The sequence below is a fragment of a genome, unplaced genomic scaffold (genome assembly GCF_019419815.1).
Source record: "Pyrus x bretschneideri cultivar Hongxiangsu unplaced genomic scaffold, Pyrus_bretschneideri_v1 Contig1, whole genome shotgun sequence".
NCBI lineage: Eukaryota > Viridiplantae > Streptophyta > Magnoliopsida > Rosales > Rosaceae > Pyrus > Pyrus x bretschneideri.
The window spans coordinates 6,489,162-6,508,773 of NW_025999390.1; the positions used below are offsets into that span (position 1 = coordinate 6,489,162).

Sequence of the window (19,612 nt, forward strand, 5' to 3'; positions counted from 1 at the left end):
ATAATCTACACTAATCTGCATTGACAGAAAGTGGCAAGAGTTTGAACTCATAAAGCAAATAGGTCGAAAAAAAAACTAACACTTTCTTGAGGCCCAAGCAATAGAACCCGATTCCAGGATAACAAAGTTTTATATCCACCTGATTGACAAAAATGAAGAACACGATGCTGTTGCTAACCAGGGCCTACTTTAGGAATGTCATAATGCTCGCTCAGATTAGCCAGATACTGATTGAATTCCTGAACCCGATCGCGGTGCGATTTTCGAGCAATCTGGGAAAGCCTCTGGCGTTGAATCCTCTCTGCCTGCTCGAGGTACCGCCTCTCCGCCGGTGTCAGATGACCATAAGCAGAAGCAGCAGCCTGCGTCGTGCCAATGCCGCCTTCGTTCTCAGCATCATCTGTCACTGCTTCTCCACCTATCACCCTCCAAACACAAAAAAAAAAAAATTCAATTCTCCATTAGCAAAACCAGAATCACAACCTCTTAAACCCTAAGAAATCACAACATCTTAAATCCCAATCCGTTGAGGGGTTGTTTGGTATTCAAAAACATAAAATAACATTCCACTCCATAAATTAGAGTAGTTTAAAATATCGATTTGTCACGATTCCGCTCTCCGGATTACAGAATATTTTACACATTAGATTTAGGAAACAATAATAACAAACTAAAATAAAAAAGATGGAAGGGCAAGAACCTACCTGTGGTGGCATCAAACAATTGGTGATAAAATGCGCTCTGTTTCTTCTTCTTCTTTTTCTTTGAAATCGCACCGCCTTTGACGTCCAAGGCTTTGCCTTTCAGCTTCAGCTTCCCCACAACCACGTTATCGAACGCAGACATTTTGATTTGATCAAATTGGTCGTCGAAATTCTATGGAATACGGCAAATATATGCAGGGCAGTATGTTCCAGAAACTCCGCGATTTCTCTCCAGTCTTCCCCAACCGAGCCCCTGCACAGAAAACTGGTATGGGCCTGTATCAATTAGTTTGGGCCTATTGGTATTAATGGGCCTCACTTCTTATGCTCATTCCTTGCTCGTTTTATCAGCAACCCAGAAACTCGATTCTCCTCCAACCCATCCAATCAATAAAAAAAAAAAAAACAAAAAAACAGAAGAGGTTCTTTTCCACTTCTCGTTCTATCAGCAACCCAGAAACTCGATTCTGCGTCTTCTGCTTCAAAAGCCGTCGTGAATTGCTAGAGAGAGAGAGAGAGAGAGAGAGAGAGAGAGAGAGAGAAGAGAGAGTTTCCGTGTTTTAGTTCCGTTGGTGACCCTTTCTGGTGGGCACTGCCCAGTTGGATTTTTCAAGCTCAAGGTTGGTATTTTATCTAAGAATTTGGTGTCAAAATTTGGCATTTTCCATACCCAATTGCTAGTTTTTAACTTTTTACCAAGAATTCTACAGTAATTACTTGCAGCTATTTGATAAATTTTGGTCCTGAGATGTGTAGAATCTGTGCATGAATGCAGGATGCCATGATTTTATCTCTCCTTTTTGCCTTGAATCATTGCATGGACTAAACTATGGAAATGTTCACATTTCTCTGTAGAATTTGTAATGCAATTGCAATGTCCCTTTTTTGTGTTTTCATTGTCATGGTGGTTTTTGTACAATTGTTGGAGCCACAATTAGTATTCTTTGTCTTTCTTTCAGTTGAAATGGTTGTCATGCTTAGTGCCCGTCTCCACAGTCGTTACCTCTGCTCTTCCTTCAGGTTATTTTTATCTCGAAAGCCTTGTGGCTGCATTTATATTCTTCGTTAATCGTTATCTTATCTCAAACTTTGTCGATTTGTGAACTTGATTTTGCTTAAACTTTTCAGGTAGAGATTGTAAATACACAGGTCAAGCAGTGGTAAGGTCTCTCCAGCTCTTACTACAGTCTTTCTTACAACGTACTTACTTTTACGTATTGATTTATGCATACAAAGCGGTGAACCAGATACCTACCACAGGCCAAGCAGCTGGGAAGAAATGTAAAGAACGAGAATGGGTTTATCATAGTTAAATTTGTTGCATAGCAAAACAATCGGTTTTGTCTCCTGAACAAACTATCTATGTCTGAGTTTTGTGATCCCACAATCCATCTATTGTTTTAGCAAGGATTTATCAGTTTGATCAATGATCTTGATTTTGTCGAATCTTTTTTAGTACTTCGTTAGTTGGGTTTACGTTTGTGTTTGGTTGAACCCACTTATCGTGTTAGAAATGAAGTATCAGTTTGCTTTATCATTTGATTGTGTCAATCTTTTGAGCAATTGGCTTCTGTGTTTTGCATTATAAATTGGCAACAGATCATGACACCTGTTGGGCCTCTAGTTACTAGGTTTTCTTTCTGATTTTTAAGTTTTTTTTTATTTTGGGCAGAGAGCACTTCCTATACGCATAATATCAGTAGGGAAGAAGAGATCCCAAGGTGTACAACTCGTAGTGGATGAGTACATTGAAAAGCTTAAGCTCTACTGCAGCGTTGATGATGTTCACATACGGAACAACCCTAAAAACGCACAGTACTGGCCTTCTTATTTGATCTATGTCATCATAATCTTTGTACTTAACCTGAATAGATACATGTTTTTCTAAGATATGTAGAGGCTTTTTTCCTGGAATTATGGACATCGGACATATGAAGGAAATGTTTGCATTGTGGGTTTATGGATCATATCTTATGTTTACAGCTCAGATTAGTTACCTTTTGTGTAGTGATTCGAAGGCTCAGGTTGATCATGAAGACAGTGCTGTCATGGACCTGATAAGGTCCGATGATTGGGTACAGTCTGAACACCCCTTGCTTAGATCATTATGCAGACTCAATTGTATTATCAAAGGCTCAAAGATGTTATACTTGTTTCTATATTTTCATTTTGTAATCTTGTGCTTGTAGGTGGTGCTGTTGGATGAGCGTGGGAAAGACATAGGGTCGGAGAGGATGGCAGAGTTGGTGGGGGATGCAGGGAATACAGTACGAATGATTTCTCATTTAGTATTTTCAAGAATGATTTTTCGAATTCTTCCATTCTTATGTATTTATGTTGCTGAAAAGAAGAGGTAAAGTTGAGTATAATAACTTAGGAACTTCTTCCTGTAGGTAACACTTTGCTTTCCTTTCTGTAGGGAGCTTCAAGACTATCCTTCTGCGTCGGTGGACCTTACGGCCATGGAAAACAATTGCGAGAACGTGCTGATGTTTGTATCAAGTTGTCTTCTATGGTTTTAAACCATCAAATTGCATTAGTTGTTCTTGTAGAACAACTTTATAGGTAAGAATACTTTGTACTGCTGGCTTCTATGGGTTTAAACCATCAAATAAGAAAATAACGCATGCTTATCCGTTGACTTCAGGTCGTGGACTATTCTGAAAGGACAGAACTATCATCGGTAGCCTTTCATTTACTGGTCTGAACAGTGAACAATACCAACAGGTATTCCTTTTCTTTTTCATTACTACTTTTTTATTTAAGTATACTACTGATGGTTTGGATAGAGGGACTTGACAATGACTTGTTGCATTACATCTGAGATTACGTTAAAATGACATTTTGAAAGTCCTTTGTTTCGTGTTGTAGTGCATTTGTAATGTTTTGTTAATCGATTTGTAGTGCTTGAGTACATTTTAGTGCTCTTGTAAGGCATTTTTAACAATTGACTCGAAAGTTCTTCGGTACTTTGAAAGACTCTCATCCAAACATAGGGTTAACAAACCTTGTGTACGTATAGTAAGTGTTAGGGGAGTAATTTCTGCACTCCCCTTTTCACCTTCTTCACCCCTCTCCTTAATGTCCCTTTGATTCTTCTTTGATTTATTCGACCTAATGGCTTGAAAAAAAAAAGAAAAAAGGGAGTGTAGAAATCACTCTGCTGAGTGTGCTAGAACAGAAGAAATGCAAGACCAGGTTTATAAGTTACAAAGATGCCAAAAATAATACGATGATGATAAGAATTTGACGTTGAATGCTATGAATCGAAGAACAGAGTTCCAAGAAATCTTGGAAGATTTTACAGATGAATCTTGTCAGCAAGTTAAGATACGTAGAGAATAATGCAAAACAAAGGCTGCTGACTCGTGAGCTTGGATTACCTTTGTCCTAGTAGAGTGGCCAATGTTGTGTGATTTTCTTCCCTTGTGCCTCAAGTATTGTAGTAAGCAAATTGGGAGATCACGAGCAATCGAGGGTAGCTCCCAAAGTTGCTATATTAATATGTGATGCCATTCCTCAGAAACAGTGTGCCTTAAGAGACCCCAAGTGCTTTTGCAATTACAGGCAAGCCATGGCACCTACGCACTGCAGTCTGGTTGTCAAGTTCTTCAATGTTTCGTTACTGACTCAATAACGGTTTTAGTGACCCTCGTGGCAGTGAAATCTTCAGAAGCATAAACCCGAACTCGAAGATCAAATTACTGTTTCACTTCACAATTGTTGTAAAGGAGTCGAGCGAGGGTCGTCTTACCAATCCCGACCATTTCTTCGATGGTCGTTAGATAACAACAGTCTCGTTAACTCTCCTTTATCTTTCAGTTGGAGTATGAATAATATGCCAAATATGTTCTCAGCCCCTCCATAAGCGTCATGGTTTTTTCCTCTCCGCATAGCTTCAACGAGGCCAGCTGCCCCTAGTGAGCGTTGGCTGAGTCCGCCGCCCCTGGATCAGATTGTCTCCTCCAAAAAATATTGGATCGGGTTAAAAAAATTAATTTAGAATATTTGAAATCGGATAAATTTTAAAATTTTCAGAGCATAATTTGGAAATTCATTTACTTTACAAGGTTTTGGATATTTCAAATTTTTGTGCGTGCGCAATTTATTGCTTTGTCTTAATATTTGGTATAAACTTGTACGTAAACCCAATTAATTTTGTATTTATTATCTAATTATCATTTTAAGTTGAATATTTTGGATATTCTAAAGACCCCTAAAGGATGATATCATCTACAATTCTACATATGTATCAACTTGGATTATGGTTAAAAAAAAAAAAAAAAAAAAAAAAAAAAAAAAACTTCATAATTGGGAAATTTTCAAGATCTGCATGTGAAAAAGAGAAATATAATCTTCATATGCATAAGGGGCACTTTTATGTTTTTAGTTTGGTTTTGCCAGCTTTGCTCTAGATTTTATTTTTATTTTTTTTTCTTTGAACTATAACTCAAGTAATAATAATCCATTTAGATTTCGATCCCTTATTAATACAACTATAAACATATAAATTAGCTTTGTAGCAGGAGTTTTCATACAAGGGTCCATTTATTATGTTCCATACAGAGTCTCTAAGCCGGCCCCTTTATGGAGAAATTTTTCATTGTGACCGGAACATGCGTGATATATCATATGTTTTTATATAAGTGATAAAAAAATTTAATATTTAAGTCATTAACTTTTTAACACATATATCTTACTATTTGTATAATGACATATAATGTATCATCCGTGTTTCGATTACCCTAAAAAATCTCTCCCTGTTATGGGGGTGCAAAAGACACTGGATGTTGCCGTAGAATTTAGTTTGCCGCCATCAATAACGGACCTAACGGTAGGTTTGAAAGCAAAAGAAGTCAGCGTCTCTCTCCTTCCCTTGGCCTCCAAACCTCCACGTTTCAAATCCAACTCTCTGCACACGTGTCAGCAACCCCACTGCTCAAAACTCTCTCCCCCTGAGCTCAAAACTCGGCAATGGCAGATGGCATATCTTCACTCCTCGCTCGCACCCCACCGTCTGAAAAAGCTCATCATTCTCCCGTTATTCCCAAATCCAAAACCCACGATTTCAACCCAAAGACTCGATCTTTTCCGACCCATGAGTTCCTCCTCCAGCTCCAAACCCGAATCGCCCGCCCCGGTCTCCCAGGTTCCGGGTCTGGACCCGGTGGAAATGGAGCAAGTTGCGGACCAAACGCTGCAGAGGTACTCGGCTTCCTCCTCTGCCAAGAGAAACGGCAGAGGTGTGGCCGTCGTTTGGTTCAGGAACGACCTCAGAGTGCTGGACAATGAGGCTCTTTACAAAGCTTGGGTTTCGTCCCAGGAGGTTCTGGCTGTCTATTGTGTTGATCCTAGGATTTTTGGTTCTACCCATTACTTTGGCTTTCCCAAAACTGGAGGTACCATTCTTGTTTTGTTGAAATTTACATTATCCGTACACTTTTCAACAGTAATTCCAGTGATCGTCACACCGACATGTGTTGTTACTAATCCACTTATGTTACATTGTGCATCTGTTGCTTAAAGTTAATAATAGTCTATGTCGATGAATATTAACCATGCGATTAGTAACATTACGTGTCAATGTGCGTTAATGTCATGTGCAAAAATCTCTCCACATTTTAGTTTGGTTTTTCATAATTGTTGGTGTTACAGTGGGCCTTGAATTTTTTTTCTCGATGTTTTGTCTACCTCCAAATTTCCTAGATTATTTTGGTGTTGTATAATCTAAATGGGACATAGAACGTTGCTAACTGAGAATTTGGAAAACGTTGTTGTTTGGCAGCGTTGAGAGCACAGTTTCTGATCGAGTGTTTGGCCGACTTGAAGAAGAATTTAATGAAGCGGGGTCTTAACTTGCTCATTCAACATGGGAAGCCCGAGGAGATTCTCCCTGATCTTGCAAAAGCTTTTGGAGCTCACACAGTTAAGTGATTTCCACACTATTTGATTAGTATAATGAGCTTGTTATGATTTTCCAACTTATTAAAGTAGTAGTGTGTTGGTATGTAATCTAATCCTATTTAGGTATATGCCCAAAAAGAAACTTGCAGTGAGGAGCTAAATGTCGAAAGATTGGTCAGCAAAGGTTTGCAACGAGTGGTGTTGCCATCATCTTCGGTGCAATCCTCTAAGCCCGGTTCTGTAAACAATCCTAGGTTACAACTTATTTGGGGCACCACTATGTACCATATAGAGGACCTCCCTTTTGATACCAGCAGCCTACCGGACGTGTATACTCAATTTCGCAAGGTATGGAGATTGCTTTCTGGCTGGTTTCGGTTCAATCAATATCTGGGGGAGGTTTTCTCCACTGTGTTTGTTGATGATACCTAATTTGCAGTCTGTTGAAGCCAAATGCACGGTTCGTGGCTGCATCAAAATTCCAGCTTCTCTTGGTCCACCCCCTAGTGTTGAAGACTGGGGATGTGTTCCTTCATTAGATCAGTTTGGACTTCAATCTTCAATTGTAAGTATTTCCAATATATACTTACAGCGCTACATATAGTCTGATATAGACTCTGAGAATTGAAAATGATCATTTTTCCCTGTTCTCCCCCTCCATCTCGATGTAGGTAAGTAAAGGAATGAAGTTTGTCGGGGGCGAAAGTGCCGCATTGGGCAGAGTGCACGAGTATTTCTGGAAGAAGGCAAGATAAATTCATTTGTTATGCATATTGATGCTCCAAAAAACTTCCATGTAGTTTCTCTTTATTTTAACACATTCCATAATATAACGGAATACTGGTAAGAGTAATTTGGTCGTCTATCTTATTCTCATGAACGTTCACGTGCAGGATTTGGTAAAGCTATATAAACACACCAGAAACGGAATGTTAGGACCTGATTATTCAACAAAATTTTCTCCATGGCTTGCTTCAGGAAGCCTTTCTCCCCGTTTCATATATGAAGAGGTTGAAATTCTTGATTATTTTCTTACGTTCATTACATGACGACATGACATTGAGCAAAGTTAGACTAATTTTGCATGGTATCCAATTGATTTCTTAAGGTAAAGAGGTATGAAAAAGAAAGGGAAGCAAATGATTCCACATACTGGTAATTCTCAATCTCTCCCTCGGTTTCCAGGAACTAGAATGCAGTTATTTGGATGAGAAATGGACTGTCACTTTTGTTTATCCGGTTGATTTAATCTTTGTTCAACCCGACAGGGTATTGTTTGAACTGATATGGAGGGATTACTTCAGGTTTCTATCAGCAAAATGCGGGAATTCCCTTTTCCATTTAGGTAAGGATTAAATTCTTATTTGATTACTTTAATATTCAGTCACGCCGAAGAATAATATTCCAATCATGCCAAAGTTTGAGGCCGAAAAAGTTTGTTGCTGTGTAGCACACATGGAGCCACTTATTTTGACGTATCAGTGCAAAGATTTCAATTCTCGCTACTTCTGTTTCATTAGTAGTCGTGTTTTTAACTTTGGTCCCTTTAAAGGTGGCCCGAGAAAGGTGGAGCATAGATGGAGCCAGGAAAAGACTTTATTTGAATCCTGGAGAGATGGTCATACGGGGTACAATACTTTTCCCGACGGTTATAGAATTAAGCCTCTATAATCTTAAAAAATGTTAAATCAAGAACTTGTTCTCTCCTGGTGTTTGGTTCTCGCTCTGTTGTTGATATACAGAACTTGTTAAACCTCTAGGTATCCACTTATAGACGCTAATATGAAAGAGCTGTCAACCACTGGATTCATGTCAAATCGAGGAAGGCAGGTAATTCTAAAGTAAACTGTCACTATTAACGGAATAAAACTTCCTGTATTGATCTCGATGTCATCTACTATTGTACAGATTGTATGTTCCTTTCTAGTTCGTGATATGGGCATTGACTGGCGCATGGGAGCTGAATGGTTCGAGACATGTCTTTTGGATTATGACCCTTGTTCCAATTATGGGAATTGGACCTATGGCGCAGGTGATTTCACATTCATCTTTTTATTCAATTCAATGTATGCATGTTTCTCTGAAAAGCATAAGTATGCCTCCATGTCGACTTTCTTCTTTAGCTGCAAGTCACGGAGAATACTTTTACTCGGGATTGTTTAATAAGAATATGGAATTTTGACGATGTTGAGGAGGATTATATAAGCTAGTAACAAAGGATGCTCTTAACCTTGGAAATGAAGGTTTACTAACCAAATTTTCGTCGTTGGTTCATCCTGTTAAGGTGTTGGAAATGACCCCAGAGAAGATCGTTACTTCAGTATTCCGAAACAAGTAAGTACATTAATCCATTGTCTCCTTTTAATTTCTTAAAACAAGACCCAACTTTGAATGACAAATTGCACAGTGCAAAGTTCTTCACAAATTTTTATAACAACTATGTTTTGGAAGCATCGTACCGAAGATTTGTATTTTTTGCCTTTTGTAGGCGCAGAATTATGATCCTGATGGCGAGTATGTGGCATATTGGCTTCCGCAATTACGGTCGCTTCCGAAAGATAAACGGAACTTTCCCGGAATGGCATATATCAAGCCGGTTGTACCTCTCAAGTTTGGAAATGCCAGTAGTAGGCACCAAAACCAGGACAGGGGCTCGGCTGCTAGACGAGCAAATTTTGGAGGAAGACAGCCACGGGGGCAAAGGAGATAAACCTGGGAAGAAGAAAATAAAATAATAATAATAATAAATAAATAAATAAATAAACTATGTAACACTTTATCCAGTTGGAAATAGAGAATTTAGGAAAATTTCAGAATTCTCTATCTCACAAACTTCGAAATACTTTCTTCCTCTTCATAAACGATATTCGATTTTTTATACACTTATATTGGGAGAGGAGAATTCGAAAGCATGATTCTCGGTATCTGTAAACGGTCTTAATTTCTTTACAATGATATTCTACTTTATATTAATTTAGCATCGTCTTTGTTTATTTGCATTTATTTTTACAAATGAGCAGTTGAGATTTATCTCATAAAAAAAACATGGGGAGAATAGTAAGCTCCAATGAGATTTGGGCTTTTGACATCTCAGGCCCATACTGAATTGAGACCCATATTATTCGAGCCTGGTTGGCACTCCGCCCCGCCCCGATCTGTACATTCGGGGTCTTCAGTCGTCAACAGAATATGTGCCATTTGAATCCGCTTCCAAAAAACTCACGCCGTCCGGAGGTTAACGCCCCTCAGGAGAAAACCAATCCGAGGCAGAGCCAGCCTCAGTCTCAAACCGTCAGTAACGGAGTCAAGGAAGAAGAAGAAGAAGCAGCAGCAGAAGCTGCAGAACAAAATACTCCCCACATCGTCTTCTTCTCCTTCCTCAAAATCCTTCAAGTTCTTCACAGAACGCTCCAATGGCAGTCAGTCCACAATCCCTAATATTTCACTAATTTAATTTGTATATATATATATATGTTTTTATAACGACAATTGTTTATTTGATTGTTTGTTTAGGTTTTGCAGCTTGTCATTGCGTGCGGAGAATCGTCGCCGTCCCACATTGCCCTTCTGAGTTGCTTGAATCGAACCCTCGACTCCATCATGCACAACATTGCTCGCATTTTTGTCAACATTTTGTACTGCCAGGCTAACAACGCCAAGTAACTCATCGGTTTTTTGTCTTACTCATAGTCGGCTGTTTGGTTGCCGAGAATATTGAGTAGAAAAGAGGAAGAAAAAACCTGAAGATTTGATGGAGATGCTTTTATTACTTGCCATTTTCTAGTTATGTTCTTGATTTCCTGTTTGGTTGCCGAGAAAAAACTGAGTAGAAAAGTGGACAAGAAAATTAAGAAGTTAATGCACTGGGTATTAGATATTACTAGAAACCATATGGTGCTCTCAAATGTTGGAAATGTTGGGGAAAGGATCTACTTCCAACTACTTTTGAAGATTTCATGAAAAAGTGGGATGAGAATTACCATTTGAGTGCTCAACGTTGGTTTTCAAAGAAGAAGAATTCCAACGGTGAACAAGATCCGTACGCAGTTTTCAATGCGTTGGATGCAATGTTGAAGGACAGTTTGGAACGTCTGAAAACAATGAGGTCAGTTTTCGGTCTTTGTAATCTTTAGGATCAAATTCACAATCTTGTTTGATAACTAGGGAACTAGTGCTCAAGGATTTGATACATATTTTGTACGTCATATTCCATTACAAGCTTTTGTTGACTATGTGAAAAATTGCAGGGAAAGCATATCAGTGGCAGAGATAGGCTTTATAAGTTGCGCTTCTAAAGTTAACTACATAAGGGTTTGTTCAATTATCTTAAGGGTTTTATGCATGGATGGTAAGTTGGGAACAGCTTTTTGGCTTCAGAGAAAAATCATAACGAAAGGCTTTGTTCCTGATGTTTTGATGCACAATTATCTTTTAAACGGACTGTAAAACTGGTCACTTGGAGAAGGCAGATTGGCTAATTAGAGAGATGTTAGAAATGGGCCCTCCTCCCAATTACGCTACATTGCCTTCTTGATGATGTGGATAAAGCTCTTTATCTTTTCTCTACAACATACTTGTACATGCATTGTGCAAGAAAGGTCTTATGGAGAATGTGAAGATACTTTTTAACAAGATATTAGACGATGATAATGACAAGACAGCATCAGATTTAGTTACCTCAACTACACTTATGGATGGTTATCTTAAAAACGGAAATATGGTTCAGGCACTTCGTAATTGGGATGACATGCTCCAAATGAATGCCCAAGTAGATGTCGTTGCATATAATGTTCTCGTCAATGGATTTTGTTTGAGTCGAGACATGAACCTTGCTTATGGTTCCCTTTGTGAAATGATCAAAAGAGGATTGCTTCCTAATGTTATTACTTTTAATACACTTATAAGCGGTCTTTGCAAAGCAGGAAAATTAGAGGAGGCTTGCTACGTCCATGAAGTATGTCAAAAATGGGAGTTACTCCAAATGAAGTTTCATACAAAATAATTGTTCAGGGCCTGTGTATTAAAGGAGAAGTTTTCAGAGCTAACAAGTTTCTTCTTCGTATGCTAGAGAAGTCAATGGTGCCTGAGCCACTACTATGGAATTGTATTATCGATTGTTATGGAAGACATGGGGATCTTAGTGCTGCACTCTCTGTCAGGGATCATATGTTCTCTTCTGGTGTTCAACCAAATTTGTATACTTACAATGCATTGATCCACGCACAAGTAAAAGGAGGAAACATTGATCGTGCGTCTTGCTTTCAAAAAGGAAATGCTTATGTCTGGTCTTTGTCCTGATGTTGTCACTTGTAATTTGTTGATAGGTGCTGCTTGTAAATTAGGGCGCATTCTTTTTGCAGTCTGGTTATATGATGAAATGCTGAGAATAGGATTTGATCCAGATATGTTTACTTACACTGCACTAATCAGAGGGCACTGCGTGAGAGGTAACATGAAGGAGGCAGAAGAGCTTTTTATGAAGATACAGGAATCTGGTTTAACTCTCGATTATGTTCCATATCGTATACTTTTCAAGAAGTACTGCTAAATTAAGGAGCCTGACATGGCATTTGGTGTTTACCAGAAGTGGCTGAGTAGGGGTTTTGAGTTATCCTCCTTATACTCAGACCGTGCATTGAGCATGTTTTGCCGTTTTGGCATGCAAGTGAAATTACTTGGATCTAAATCCATAGAATCCATTCTGGTAATGGCAGTTTTCTGCTTGTGGCAAATGGGAATCTGTTGTTTGCTTTTCTAGAAGGTATGTGTTTCTACCAATGCTCCATTACAATTTGAGTGATACTTTTGTAGGTTTTTGTGTATCAATTAAGACTTTTTGGTAATTATGGTCAATGGAAAGCTGGACAAAGAAGTTTGTGTACTTTTACCAGACTACTAACATTTGAAGATGTATGTCTAGTTGGGTGTTGAGTTAAAACTTGATAGCTTATGTTGGGATGGATAAGAAAGTTCTTGGTCAAGTCTAGTCGTCGTCAGCTCAGGGCTTCAAACTTTTCATTTTATAATTTTGCGAGTTAAATCATCGCTGACTGTTCTTTGCAAAAATCTTACAGGATCAAAGCGGTCTTCTGCTTGATTGTCCTGCTGCTAAAACTTGGGGCCAGTTCTGATCTTTCCTTTCATGGAAAGCGGGATGCTTTAATATACTTGTGAAGATCGGATGGGCCCAACATCCTACAATTTTGACCACCATTATAATGACAAATCCTGATGCGATGGAGTATGTTCAACTGGACTCTGGCATGAATGCTTCACCTATAGTTGTTGAGGTTGGTTCATTCAATCAATTTCCTACCAACATATATTCATCTTACCTGATACATGAGTTTCAGATTTCTGATTATATAGTCATACTTCTTGTAATCTTCATAAGCATTTTACGTTATTTAGTGATCAGTGTCCAGTTTTATTGAGCCAAAACGTATCTGAATTAGTCTGTGCAATTTTATTGAGAATTATTTGTGTTTAAAACTTAAGGATAACATGACCGAACTCACACATGTAATGAGAACAAGATCGTTCTTTTGAATGCTTTATTTTCACGCGCAGATGATATACCGTATATACAAGAGATGGATACAGGATTGATTGCCTACATGCACGGTCCGCTTGTCTTTCATCTTTTATTCATCATTATTCAATACCCTGTAATTCTTCCAGTTTGGGAGGATATAGATTCCATATAATCCCTTCTGATAATTGGCAGTTTTCTGCTTGTGGAAGAAAAACTTTGCAGGTTGGAAAATTACCGCAAAGTACTAGATTTTTGCGTTAAACTTTTCGCTCTTCATGGTAGAGAGAATGTAACATATTGATCTCAAGTGTTCATAACCATGAGATTCTGAGTCATCCTTGCACAATTCTGAAGAAAACCAAGAGGCGATGGGATCGGTGAAACGGGAATCGGCAGTCGCTCCCGTGATAGTCAACTTTATTCCTTGGTAAAATTTTTAACAAACCCTTTATGCTAAGCTTTGTGTCCTTCCGAAGGTAAGGAACCTGAAATGCTTTCTTTTGGAAACGATTTCCTGGCTTCTTTGTTGTAGGATCTCAAAAGTAAGATTATTTTCCTTTCCTTCCTTCACAAGTTACCAAGACATGTTTAGTATGGGTAGGGTTAGGGTTATCAATCTCGTCCAAACATATCGTGCATTTACTAACACATAATGAAAAGTGAGTCTAACTTGCAAAATAACTTCTCTCATGTTATACCATCATCAAGGGCTTAGGATATGAAATTTATCCCATACCTGAAGGTGTTATACTCATATCATTGACTATCTTTCGATATAAGGGTGTGAAAAATAAAAATGAGTGTGTGAATCGTATTACTCTATTATTAATGCACGTTTAAAAGGATAAAAAAATATTTGATTAAAGAAACAGGACAAACAATTTTACCCTTTAAAAAAGAGCAAAGAATTTAAAAATTAGTTAATTATGTGGAAAAGTGGTTTGAGTAGTTAGGAAAATAGACTTTTTGGCGGGGGGATTTTATTAAGGTCCAGCTCAGCGCGGTTGGAGATCTGGCCAGGGGGTGGGTCGTGGAATCCAACGAACGGGTTACAGGATCCCTGCGGTCCGATGTGGGTCCCACTCACCGTGTTATCCGGCCCCGCGTATGCGTTTTTGCGGTGCGTCTAATTGAATAGTAGCGACCGAAAAAATTAAAAAAACCCCATTCGTGAAGACGCCCTTTCTCTCCTTCTTTTTCCCTCGACACTCTCACTCCATCGCCGATACTCTCTCTCTCTCTCTCTCTCTCTCTCTCTCTCTCTCTTCATCGATCAGAGCTCTGCGTTGCGTCGCCCTCACGGACTTCTCTTCTTTTATCGATTTCCATCATTACCCCCGACACCCAGAAAGAAGTTCCATCGATTCAACCTTCTCCCTATCCGCCATCGCCATTTTCAAAGTCCTCCTCCTCTCTCTCTCTCCTCCACAACTCTCATAATCTTCCGGATCTGAGTTCATCTCTGTATTTTGCTTAATCGACGTTTGATTTGCTATTCGCTTTCAATTTGTTATTATATTATAGAAAGAGATAGAGAATCCGAAAATTGGTGAAATGGCGGAGGATAAAGCCGTCGGAGTAGAAGGCGACAAGAAGGACGCCGCGGCGGCGGCTGCAGCGCCTGCGGTTGCGAAGAAGAAGCGCCAGGGAATTTTGTCCAGAATGTTCAGTGGGATCTTCCGACTACACGGCGACGATTTCGAGAAGCGGCTTCAGCACATTTCGAAAGAGGAAGCCACTGTCCTCGCTAGAATGCAGAGGCGGTCCATTACTTGGAGGCGCATGGCCAGAAATCTCATTCTCTTCTCCGTCTTCTTTGAGGTAATTGAAAATCTTTTGCTTTGCTTAATTAATCGTGTTATTATAGTAAAACCCATTAATTAGGGCTTTGTTAAAAATTCTTATTTTTCATGCCAATGCCCATTAAAGGTTTTGATAATGCACCATAACAATTGTCAAGTTTCTTCTTGGAATATAGAGTTTTTCAAGTGTGATGGTATCAGAGAAGAATGCTGGGCTTTGCTTACTTTTGTCAATTTCAGGTTATTGCAATTGCTTATGCTATAGTATCGACGAGAGCGACGGATTTAGATTGGAAGATGAGGACATTTCGTATTCTGCCCATGTTTCTTTTGCCTGCTATATCTTCTGTTACTTATTCGGCATTTATGAGCTTCACAAAGATGCGTGAGTGTCTAACTAAAACTTTTCCGCTTGCTTACTTTTTTATGTTCATTTCGTCATATGTGGAACACTTGTTTTGCAAGGTGTCTGGTTTCCGTGCTTATGGTAGAATTTCAGGTTGTGCATTAGTTAGAACTTGTCCTTGCATTGGTGGCTTCTGACTTTGTTTATTGAGTTTTTTTAAGCCTCGTCGTATATTCTTAGTGCACATGGTGTGCAGCTTCTCATCATAATTCATAAGGCATTTAGAGCAGGGAAAATGTATTCACAGAGTTCAAAGTTCAGTACTGTTTCAATTTGTACATATATCATGCCTGTCTTGATTTTCTTGATATGTTACTTTTGTAAATTATGTATGTTGTGAGTCTATTTATCAGCTTTCATACATGTCTGTATCGTATGAAGTCCATATTGAAGTATCAAACGTATGGGTTTAGGAGCTTAGTGCCATGTTGGTATTGTAATAGATCATTGACAGAAGGCTAGAAACTAGAAGTTCAATGATCTCATTAGTTTATTACTGTTGATTAAAGTGTCTGGTGAATAATTTTGATCATTCGTATATGAACCCATCTATTTCCATAACTCCATTGTCCAAATAGGATGCTGCAACTAAGTGGAGGGTACTTGTCTAATGTTGATACGCTGATATGCATCAGCAATTTGATATCCATATATTTCGATGTATAGGAGATCGCAAGGACACCAAAACCCTGGAAAGGCTTAGGGCTGAAAGGCAAGCAAAAATTGATGAACTTAAAGAGAGGACGAATTATTACAGTACTCAACAACTGATTCAGGTAATGGTTTGAAGAGAGTTTTGTTGCTATATTGCATTCATTGTATGTATTTATGTCTCATTACTGCATTCTCTTTGGTATTTTCTGTTAACTTGTTGAATTTTTATCAGGCGAATTGGGTAGGTCATGATGCCTGTTTACCCCTGCATCTCATATTATCTCATTTGATGGTTTGAATGGATAGAGTTTCTTAAATGTTATTGCAAATACTGTTTGGAAGAATTTCAGGAGATCATGTGCATTAATTGAAAATGTGTGAGACGAAGGCATCCTCAGATCAATTATTGTACACCTTTGCTCGATTTTATTTAACTTATCTATGTTTTTGGGGAACTCAGTGGTTTGTGTTTGAACAACAGGTAGATGTACCATGGTTGTCTTTATCTGTTGTCTTCGTATATGCTTAAGTTATGTTCTTTTATGCAGAGATATGATCCTGACCCAGCAGCAAAGGCAGCTGCTGCAACTGTCCTCGCATCAAAGCTGGGTACTGATTCAGGCTTGAAGTTTTATGTGGGAGATGAAACTAAGGGTAATGTCTCAACAGGGAAAAGCCATGATGCTGAACTTGTCCATTCTGGTGAACTTCGAAACCGTAAACCAGTACACACCAGATCTAATAGTACAGGGAGTGTTCCACTGAATCCTCTTGAAGAAGAGACACCTCGTTCTGCAAGGTCCGATGGTGCTCAGACTTCTGAGTATAATCAGCTAGTTGTTAGTCATCATAATCCTCAAGGATCATCTCCACAGGATGGAGGATGGATTGCTCGGATTGCAGCATTACTTGTGGGTGAGGATCCAACACAGTCTTATGCGCTCATATGTGGCAACTGTCATATGCACAATGGTAAGTTATCAACACCTGAATCCTAGTACTGTTACTTCTTTTATGCTTTTTTTAAGCAAGTGAAGTACAGTCATGATTAGAACCGAAAGTTAAGTTCGAATCATTGTGCAAGTTTCGTGTACTCTCCTCAGTGTTCGTTTTCTTTCATTCTTTTGGTTGAATCTAACAACGGTCATATGTTTCTCTCTATGCAGGGCTTGCTAAGAAGGAAGATTTCCCTTACATCACTTATTTTTGCCCGCACTGTCACGCCTTAAATCAGCCAAAACATCTGGAAGGGAGTACTTCTGGTTCTAACACCCCTAGTTTGGGCAATTTGGGAACAGGGGTCATCAGTGAGCCGACAAAGCATGCAAGTGATTCTCTGGATGACAGTGTAGTCACTAGTACCAGCCCGGTCAAAGCTGGTTCAGAGATTGAGGAAGTAACCGAAAGGCCGGCATTGGCCGATACAGTTCGTTTAGAAAAACATGAGTAGGGTTAAGATGTTCTTTTCTTCGATCTGGCCTTGTTTTCCTCTTGTAGGTTTCTGCTGGTGGATTTATATATGATTGTTGTGTTACTCATGTACAAGAAAATGTCAGAGGTGCCTTGCCGAGAAACTTTCCAGGCTTTGAGGTCATAGAATACGCAGATTGGTTGTAACTTTGAGGCTTTATGATCGTACAACACGCGGATTGGTTGTAATTTTGTGCATCTTTGAGCTTTATTTTGTTGTTTTCTGAGTTTGTTCAATAGTTGGAGCTGCTATACAGTTACGGTTCATATACAGACCAAATTCAAACTTTAGTGCTGTAGTACTGCAAGTGATACAAAAGAGTCTTGCTTGAGTGGTGAGGTTTTCGTACATTTTATTTGTTTATTATTATTTTGATTTAGGGGAGGATGAGAAAGTACTTTTACCGCTAGGTTTCTTTCTTTTGCTTTTTTATTTTTTTATTTTATTATATATATATATATAATATTTTTAACCAAAATATTCTTTTGTTTAATAGGGTGAAAACTTGAACTACACGAATACATACTTTTAAGAAAAGGTAAATTCAAGTCATATTTTACTTTAAATCATGAAATGTAGGTTAGAGTATTCAAACTCAGGTGCATAGAGTCAGCACATTTGCTCTAATTAATTTAGCTGCCCGTACGCATGCATTGTAAGCTATATGTTAAAAATGAAAACCTTGTTAAGTAAAAGGAATGCTCTTTTTCTTTGGAGTATCAATAATAGCTCAATCTATGAAATTATAGGGTTAACATGTATTTTTGTTCGGAATGAGAAATGACATTATTCCAATTTCTAATTGTCTTTTTGTCCTGTGTTTGAATTGGTGCAACTTTATGTGTCATATAATTAACGTATTTTCAAGAAATGTGAATGACAAATCCAGCGGCCACGTAGGTTTTAAATTTAGCACTTAATGATTTTCTCATTTCCGAATAAAGTTATGTATTTCTAAAAAATGAATGTAACAAGCATGGAAATATATTAAATTCATTCATAAGCCTTGTTCTTTACAAATCGACCATTAATTATGAAAAGCTTTCATAGGAATATAATTTCATAAATTGCCCAACAAAAAATATATAATCTCGTATCCTTCTTGACCTGTCCTTCCTTGAAACGAACACTATTCTAAAAAATGTTCATACCACCACCATTTAGTACTACGGTTTAATGATGTTCATTTCTACTTGCAAGTGAATAGTTTTAGGTTTGATTGTTGTAACTTTTTATTGCTAAACCGTTGTGTAGCTCGGATAAACCAATTCATTTGGGACCCTGCAGATCCACTCTTTTTCCTATTCAAAGATCAACCTGTGTTTTCACATCAAGAATTCATTGCAGATGAAAAGATGTCAATGGGGCTTCTTACTTCCCAAACAGATCTTCCTACATATATATAAACGCTGGTTTATCAATGATATGCAAGGAAGGTACTTCGAATTGTTAATTCATCGCCATAATGGCTTAGAACCAATACTTCATTATCTAATGGATTTTTTTTTTGTTCTAATACTCCATCCGAGAGTTATTAGTATTTATCAAAGTTGTTCCTATCTAACGGGACGTTATTGGATCAAATGACAAAGACATTGTTGAGAAAAATATGGCTTTTCCCGGAATTGGATTCATGTAACAAGAGAAAGGTTTCCCATTCCTTAGCTGGAAATATATACGGCCATAAAACAGGAATTAAGTGGAACATAATTGACATGGACGATAGATACGGCTGCATTTAGGAGTGATCTTCCCTCTTCAACAAGCTAGTGGTGATCTCACTTTCGAAAGATAGTCTTGATGTGACGGTATACACCTAGCTCCATAGTAGAGCCAGTCATTGGCTACTGGTTTCTTTCCTACCGGACCGAAGGCGGCCGAGAATGTTATGTCAGTGATCTCAGGTCAATGAATCCTTTCTTCTTTGATGAACTGTTGGCACCAGTCCTACATTTTGTCTCTGTGGACTAAGGAGAAAGGGGGCTTAGTGGGAAGAAGATTGTAACATGAGAGAAGCAAGGGGGTCAACATCTTTCAAATATACAACATCGATTTAGGCAATATGTGTCCAATCATCTAGAAATATGTGTCCAATCATTGGAACGTAACCTAGTACTCATCATCTAGAAATAATAC

The 19,612-nt window shown here is 38.4% G+C and overlaps 4 protein-coding genes and 1 pseudogene across 5 annotated transcripts; 4 read left to right on the forward strand and 1 right to left on the reverse strand.

The window, feature by feature from the left end:
• Positions 1-63: 63 nt before the first annotated feature.
• On the reverse strand, positions 64-925 carry LOC103953563 (protein FAM32A-like). The gene is made up of 2 exons (XM_009365320.3): positions 705-925; positions 64-418 (listed from the first exon to the last, which is right to left on the reverse strand). The coding sequence occupies exons 1-2, from the start codon at positions 844-846 to the stop codon at positions 174-176; spliced, it is 387 nt and encodes a 128-aa protein (XP_009363595.1). The 5' UTR covers positions 847-925; the 3' UTR covers positions 64-173.
• A 276-nt stretch (positions 926-1,201) lies between these two features.
• LOC103953560 (putative RNA methyltransferase At5g10620) lies at positions 1,202-6,626 on the forward strand (the record flags this gene model as incomplete). Its single annotated transcript, XM_018648998.2, has 9 exons — positions 1,202-1,324; positions 1,664-1,724; positions 1,833-1,864; positions 2,377-2,519; positions 2,713-2,779; positions 2,894-2,971; positions 3,124-3,269; positions 3,352-3,431; positions 6,490-6,626. Coding segments are annotated over 8 exons (690 nt in total), but the record flags the coding sequence as incomplete, so codon positions are not given.
• On the forward strand, positions 5,543-9,581 carry LOC103953562 (cryptochrome DASH, chloroplastic/mitochondrial). The gene is made up of 13 exons (XM_018648996.2): positions 5,543-6,103; positions 6,490-6,629; positions 6,732-6,956; positions 7,048-7,173; positions 7,280-7,354; positions 7,502-7,618; positions 7,717-7,763; positions 7,877-7,953; positions 8,161-8,236; positions 8,369-8,438; positions 8,517-8,640; positions 8,893-8,942; positions 9,097-9,581. The coding sequence occupies exons 1-13, from the start codon at positions 5,686-5,688 to the stop codon at positions 9,316-9,318; spliced, it is 1,767 nt and encodes a 588-aa protein (XP_018504512.2). The 5' UTR covers positions 5,543-5,685; the 3' UTR covers positions 9,319-9,581.
• A 70-nt stretch (positions 9,582-9,651) lies between these two features.
• On the forward strand, positions 9,652-13,405 carry LOC103953559 (annotated as a pseudogene).
• Positions 13,406-14,387: 982 nt separating this feature from the next.
• Positions 14,388-17,826, forward strand: LOC103953558 (uncharacterized protein At2g24330-like). 2 transcript variants are annotated; one of them, XM_009365313.3, is made up of 6 exons: positions 14,388-14,544; positions 14,668-14,964; positions 15,186-15,330; positions 16,018-16,127; positions 16,554-16,977; positions 17,172-17,826. In XM_009365313.3, exons 2-6 carry the CDS (start codon positions 14,698-14,700, stop codon positions 17,453-17,455), a joined length of 1,230 nt encoding a protein of 409 aa, XP_009363588.2. In that variant the 5' UTR covers positions 14,388-14,544; positions 14,668-14,697; the 3' UTR covers positions 17,456-17,826. The 2 variants fall into 2 exon arrangements, with proteins under 2 accessions (XP_009363588.2, XP_048438278.1); XM_048582321.1 differs by having other exon boundaries at positions 14,388-14,964.
• Positions 17,827-19,612: the final 1,786 nt, after the last annotated feature.